The sequence below is a fragment of the Squalius cephalus genome (genome assembly GCF_949319135.1).
Source record: "Squalius cephalus genome assembly, chromosome: 11".
Taxonomy (NCBI): domain Eukaryota; kingdom Metazoa; phylum Chordata; class Actinopteri; order Cypriniformes; family Leuciscidae; genus Squalius; species Squalius cephalus.
The window spans coordinates 39,024,749-39,032,340 of record NC_137132.1 but is presented as its reverse complement, the minus strand read 5'-3'; the positions used below and the strand labels follow the sequence as shown (position 1 = coordinate 39,032,340).

The window sequence follows — 7,592 nt, the reverse complement described above, 5'->3', positions numbered from 1 at the left end:
GCGCTTTCACAGACCTATGGCCACCAAAGCGCTGTACATATAGCCTCACATTCACCCATTCATTCATACACTGACGGCGGTGTCAGCCATGCAAGGCGCCATCCAGCTCGTCAGGAGCAGCTGGGGTTAGGTGTCTTGCTCATGGACACCTCGACACTTGGTCAGGTGGAACCGGGGATTGAACCACCAACCTTTCGGTTTGTAGACAATCTACATGAACCACTGAGCCACTGCCGCCCCTAGGTTATATCTGCAGGATATGCACAGCTGGACTGTTGGAGAGGCAGCCGGGTCTGATCTTTGATCTATTGATGGAGCATCAGCAAAGACATGGTGCCCTACATCTGCGGAGGAACCGGGGATACCTTGGTGTGCCTGTAGCCACTGCAGAGACATGCCGACGGACAGGCAGCGGAAACGCTGTGGACGAGACCCTCCTGCCACATTTCACACAATACTGGCTGGATGAGGGTTATCTGCGGATACATAGGCAGAACCGGGAGGATCTCACAGCATTTGGAAATGTAAGGGAGCCCGGTGATGACAACCGTGAATACAGGCATGCAGCTTACAGACACATTATTTTCTGGCAGCATGGCGCATCAGGACAGGGGAACAGGAGAGTCATTCCCAGCTGCTGTGTTTGCAGGATTAGGGAAACATTCCCAGACCCTCAGGGACACCGGCTACATTCCAGGGATCTAAGAGATTGCCATGAGTAGTTAATATTGTAAATAGTTATATTTATATCTATTTATGTATTTTGTATTCTTTGGAGTTCTGTTGACTTCTAACTTTGTTACAAAGGATAAAAGATTTGTTATTTGACTCTGTGCTGTATTTGTTACACTAGGGATTGAGAAAAATGTCAAAATTAGGTGCAATAACAATTTGATACACAAAAAGATTGAAATGAAGGTTGTTTGAAAACACAAATGTAGATTTATTCATATTTACAAACATTTTTGCTCATGTATTTACGCCTCAAATACCAGCAAAACAACAGCTCAATCTGCCAGTTGGTAGCAGCATGGACGGCTGATCCTGTGAAAGACATGAGTGCCATTAGTCAAGTGCACACAATTCAGTATCAGTTAGAGGCAAAGGTAATGAGCTAATGTTTGTCACTTACCCAGACCTCTGCTGACCTGTGTCTGTACCGACTCTGATGTCGGTGGTGGAGGTATCGGGGGCACAACACCAAGCCGCTTTGGGTCCTCTTTCGCAGCATCCCAACTCCGCTTGTGTGAAGATGCGTGCTTGCAACTCAGGGACGTAACCATATGATTTATCACACTTTCTGGCGTGAAGGCTATATCTTCTTGCATTTTTGTTGTACTTCTTCCGAAGACTAAATAAAAAAATGACAATTATATATAATTATAAGTCATTTCGTTATTATGTAAACTAAACTGTCATTCTTGTAAGAGAATGTGAATATGCAACTATTTGAATACAACAGATCTTTTGATGAGAGTTTGACATACACTTGTTGGCCCTCAGCCGTCCTGTATGTTGGCCGCTCGCGGTGGAAAGCTGCGATCACAACTCTTGAGTCATACACTTGGGGAGTGAAGGCCTGGCGCTTGCTGACATTCATCAGAATGTGATTCTGAAATGACTAGAGATGTGCTGTTGATCTGGATGAATAAAAAATAAATTAGACCCAAATACACACACCCACACATGACTTACGGTTCTGTGACATTTCTGTTTAATTGTCATGTGCCCACACTTTGACTGAAGCGCAGATACTTGTGGGGATCCTTCTGCCAGCGCTTGTTGAGGACGATCTCCACTAAGCACTTCAGCCTGAAGGGGTTGTATTCGCTATAACAACCGCCTCGCTCTACATTATCCCGCTTATTACATAGCTACCTACTACTAAATACTAAATAAATCAATAATTTGACACAAAATATTGATTTAAAAAGGAGTTTATTGATTTAAAAACAATTGTATTGCTTCTGCTAAATAGTCCATTCCATCTCTACGGTTAGAATCCTGCGTCCATAGCAACGCTCTGTTTTTCATGGCAACGGTGTGTTACACTTCGCAGCGGTCTGATATCAAGAAATAACACACCGCATTCTACATTAGAATTCAACCAAGCCATGTAATAAATAGTGATATAATTGTGTTCTCCACATTTTCATTGTACCATTGTAATGTTTCATTTACTGTATTTTTAAAAAGAGAAATGATATATTGGGCAGAACTGAGTTAAGTGTATTGGTCCGGCCCGCTACAACCGCCCCAGTTTCTCATGTGGCCCCTTGGGAAAATTAATTGCCCACTGCTGCCCTAGACAGTAAAATGTGATTTTATAACATAATAATGATATTATTATTAATATATATATATATATATATATATATATATATTTTACAAACATAATATCACTCACTTCAATAATGTTTTTACTGTACAGTTGCGTGTTTTGGGGGAGATTTATGGTATTTTTAAATGTATTTGCCTCAAACTATATTTGTAATAATTAGGCATGCACTGATACGACTTTTTAAGGATCGAGTACAAGTACCGATATTTTTTTTTGTTGTTGTTTTTTGTGGCAATTTTCTAAGAACAACACAATGAGACTAATGGATATAGGACAGCATCTTTATTACGAACAACTTCAACTCATATTATGAAAAAATAAATCATTCTTATGTGCTTATCACAAATTTTAATAGCACAAATTTCACAGTGTCCAATAACCTCCAAAGGGCATAACCAAGAACATAATAAATGTCATTTTTACCTGCCTGTCACAAAGTTGTCATAAAGTGCCAAAGAAATATCACAGAACAAATGTTAATAGCATAATAACACTGTGTAACAATGTAATCACAGCCGTGAAATATTATAATGTACTGTTAAATCTATATCTGCAGGAAGAGTGTTCATAAGAATTAAGAAATATAAGCTAAGGATGTTCCTCACAGCATTTGTACACTTTGTTTTTGAAGAAGGCAGTAAATCCATTAGGATTATTTTTCAAAAGTAAGTGTCAGGTTATTTTTGAGGAACAGAAGCATCTCTGCATGTTCAGCAACAAGCCTGCTTCTGCTTTCATTCAGACTGTGTGACACAGAGCTAAACAATCTTTCACTTTCCACACTACTGCAAGGGGCTGAAAGATATTTTTGTGCCATTTGAGCCAGAGCCGGAAATCGCAGATTATTAACTGCCCAGTACTTGAAGGGTTTGTCTGAACGATGCACAGTGGTCTCTCCAAGGTCTGCTTCCAGCTGTATGGTAGCAGCTGTTGGAGATCTGCTCGTAGATGGAGATGCATCTACAATTTCTTCAAAAACACTGTCCAGACTGGTACCTGGCCTTTTGACAGCTGGTTCTCTTCGCTCCTCAGCTGTGGCTGTGTTTTTTGCAGTACCACCATTTCTTAAATAGATGGGTTTTTAACTGTTTCTCATCCTGTTTTCGGTTGAAGGCCATAGTAATCGATTGTCGAGTTCACGCGCATAGGTTTAGTTACCAATGATCACGCGCGTGAACTCGACAATCGATTACTATGGCCTTCGACCGAAAACAGGATGTAAATACAGGTATGAGCGCTGGCTGAAATAACATCATTTTTATTCATATCTTTCACATCTACTGCAGTCAGATTCACCCGTGATCACTCTGAAGGAATCACTCACATGGCTGTGCACTTGTAATGACACATCAAGGATGTTAAGAGGCTAAAAGCAGGTTTAAAACTTGCCTCATTGAAGTCAACAGGTTGCAATTTTAAAAAGAGGATAACATGATGTAGGCAACACCGATTTTTGTCGTTGTTCTCTGTACTGACAGCACTCCAAATTTACAAAAAAAATGAGCTCAATGTTAAAATTGACCAGAGTTCTCCTTTAATATTGGGGCATTCCTAACAGTTAAAGGGAGTGCATTCCACAACCCAGGGGCTGCCACAGAGAAGGCTCTTTCACCCATAGTTTTAGTCTGCAAGAAGGCTGTTTAAGGAGAAAAGAGTTGGCAGAGCGGAGAGATCGAGAGGGCATATATAGCGCAATTAAATCACATATACATGATGGTGCAGTACGGCTTTATATGTTAAAATAAGAATTTTAAAATCAATCCGGGCATGGGCCGGAAGCCAATGCAGGGTCCTAAGCATATGGGTATGGCACACACCATGACATACCTGTCCAACGTTAGATTTATTGTTTTCTAAAACAACAAACTGTGTACGATCAGTAAGGTAAGATTTAAAACACTCCAACACTGTACAGGAAATACCAAGCCAAGTCTCACACCGTGTCAAAGGCTGCACTCAAATCTAACAGCACCAAGATAGTAAAGGCATCAGAGTCAGCAGAGACAAGGAGATTGTTCATAACTCGGACCAATGCAGTCTCAGTACTATGTCCTGATCGAAACCCAGATTGAAAAGGTTCTAAAAGCTCGCTCAAGGACAAGTGAGAATGAAGTTGTGACACGACAACACTTTCCAGAACCTTCGCCATAAAAGGAAGATATTGGTCTATATAGGATATAGATATAGGCCTGTAGTTAGACCGATCAGACACATCACACCCAGGCTTTTAAAGAACTGGTGTGATGGCAGCAACCTTAAGGGCTTGGGGAACAAGTCCAGTAATAAGGGAAGCGTTAACATTGTTCAAAATGAGGACTGATAGATGACAATGTTCAGTGTGTATGTAAGCGAATATGTAAGTTAACTCAGGAGAACATACGTTGGAATAGGGTCCAAAGTACAGGTAGTGGAATTCATCGTCATAATTAATTTAGAAATGTAATCAATGGTGACCGTTTTAAAACTAGAAAACCAATTTAGCGTACAATTTAAGAGATGAATCTCAGGAAGTGCACACAAAGAGACAGAAGTAATAGACTGATAAATATTCTCAATTTTTTCAGCAAAGAATTTCATAAACTTATTGCACTGCTGCACAGAGGAACAAATAAGTGAATTGGAAGGTTTAAGGAGTTTGTTGATTACCTTAAACATCTCATTTGGATTTGCAGTACCATCATTAATGACTTTGAGAGTAGTATTCAGTTCTTGCTATTTTGAGGGCATCTCTGTACTGAACCAAATGCTCATCATACATAAGTTTATGGACAGTGAAATTTGCAGTATGATTACAACTAGGATTATCAACATGAATATTAATATCTCCAATAAGAATCATAGATGGACAGAGGGAATTTACAAATGCAAGTAGCTCTGTGAGTTCATCAAAAAACAGAGGGTTAGGTTTCGGTGGTCGATAGATAAACAAGATCAGAACAGGAGAAAAACCTTTCACTTTAAAAACAATACTCTCAAGTGATAAAACAGAAGGAACAGCAATTTCAGAAACAGAGATGTCTGCACTGTACACAACAGCAGGACACCCCCTTTACCCGATGCTCTGGGTTTGTCAAGATATGTAAATCCCGGTGGAGTCCACACAGATTGAGATTTAAAAAGACATTTTGTTGGTGCCAAGTTTCAGAAATACAAAAGACATAACTTTTTTTGTCCAAGATGATGTCATAGAGTAAATCAGTCTTTTTGTTTAATGACCATACATTGAGGTGCGCGAACCTGATGAATTCAGGACATACTTTGTCAGAGTGTATAGTAGACACTTGTGGCTAGCACAAGTTCGCAGGGCAAACACCACGAGAGATATTTTGTTTAATATCAGTACACGTGGGACGGGAACATTAGACCTTAATATCACTCCCTGTGATGTTAAAGTTCCACTGTGATCCCCTATGAACATATTTAGACCGACGTAGAAGGTGAAGTGATCGGCAGTGACAGCAAACAGCAATCTAACCCACATAGTAAAGTCCAAATAAGAGCCAAGGCGTTATGATGAGACGAAGATGAGACACACTGTGAGTGGCCACTGGAGGCCGCTAGAGGTACTGCATTCACAGTCAGGTCAATCATGTGACTGGGTTTGTATATAAGTTTATTGAATAGGAAAAACCCCTTGAGATGAACCATCTAGTTTTCGAGGGGTCCTAATTTACAATACAATACAGAACAAGGGACAAATCAAACACATTACAATAGAATAATAAGACATAAACAATACCACAATCAACACACTACAATAAAAACAACAACAACAAAACAAAACATCAAAAAGATAAGTATTTAGGTGAATACAACCACTTGATAGCCACACAGAGGCTGTGAACAAATACTTGCCAACAAAAAAACATAACATAGATAAAAAATATAGTGACTTGTAAATTATATACAGGTATATCATCATCTGAAACAAGAACAATTTAGCTCAAAATAAGAAGAATATAGGAGTGAATATAGAATATAGAATAAGAATATAGGAGTGAAAAAAAAAATACTGTGTAGAATGCCTAAGGTTATGAATTGAAGAATACAGCACCAGAAGCTGTTGTAGATATTGAGGATAGCTAAAATGTATACATTTAAATATGAGTTGCAACCAATGTATGAGGCTGTGAGCCCAGGAACCTGTAGAGCCGATCAACAGCTTTGCTCCCCCCTGATTTCTCTCATCTCAGAAGCTCAGGGACATATGTAAGTTAACTCCTTGTGCTGTTCACTCTACAATATTATTAGTTATGTAATTCCGTTTTCATGATGTTTTTTTGTGAAGTTGCTTTGTCTTATGTCCACACATTTGTGTGCTGTTCCAGTTCAGAGACCTTCAAGATAGCGGCTAATTCAGGAAAGCAGCAAGTCTAGAGTTTGCACCCTTGGTGAGCGGAGCGAGGTGTGTATTATTTGGCTCCATGTATAAGAGACGGAAAGGCTCTAAGGATGTATAATGTCTATATTGACTGTTACTGGAAATTGTTTTGTTGTGTATCTTGTACCAGGAAAGCTGCATGTGTTGAGTGAGCAAATTATTGTTTTATGTGTTGTTACTTTTATTGTGCATTGCACATATCCACAAATGCATAATGATGCACTGTAAAAGAGGTGAGGTTTTATTTGTAAATTTGTGTCATGCCAAAGGTTCATTAACAAGCTATTTGTGTGTTTACTTCTAGTTTTCATGCTGAATCTAGAAGAATAAAAACAATTGCACCCGTTAGAGACTCGCTGCCATTATTAAGGAGCCTAGGGCTGCTACACACACTGCTGCACGAGACACGGTTAGATTCAATCCAAAGTGTCCAGGGAAAATCCACAGTTTTATGATAAAACAGAACTTCTGACACGCTGTTGTACGGGAACAGGGAGAGCACAAGTGAGTGAGAAATCCAGGCACACCACTTGAGTACACAGGCACAGACAGGACTGGACTGGGACAAAAAATCGGCCCAGGCATTTTGGCCCAGACCGGCCCACTACATATGATCATAAACACCACCCATCTTTGCACACCCTTGAATATGTATACCAACTCCTTAAAACCACTAATGCCATGTAATGAGTGAGTAGGAACGAGCGATAGTTAACAGATGAAATAAGTACAAAATTGTCATTTATTAATACAATTGAACTATACTCCACAGTGATGAATCCTAAAACAAGCTATAAACTGCATTGGCATAGCAATACCAGTGTTTCTCACAGGATGTTTGGTAAAACTGGTGGGTGGACCCCGGGCCTT

The 7,592-nt window shown here is 39.7% G+C and overlaps 1 protein-coding gene across 1 annotated transcript; it reads right to left on the bottom strand.

The window, feature by feature from the left end:
• Nucleotides 1–968: 968 nt before the first annotated feature.
• On the bottom strand, nucleotides 969–1,721 carry LOC307167400 (uncharacterized protein). Its single transcript, XM_079886463.1, has 3 exons — nucleotides 1,488–1,721; nucleotides 1,133–1,351; nucleotides 969–1,044 (listed from the first exon to the last, which is right to left on the bottom strand). Exons 1-3 carry the CDS (start codon nucleotides 1,598–1,600, stop codon nucleotides 1,008–1,010), a joined length of 369 nt encoding a protein of 122 aa, XP_079742589.1. The 5' UTR covers nucleotides 1,601–1,721; the 3' UTR covers nucleotides 969–1,007.
• Nucleotides 1,722–7,592: the final 5,871 nt, after the last annotated feature.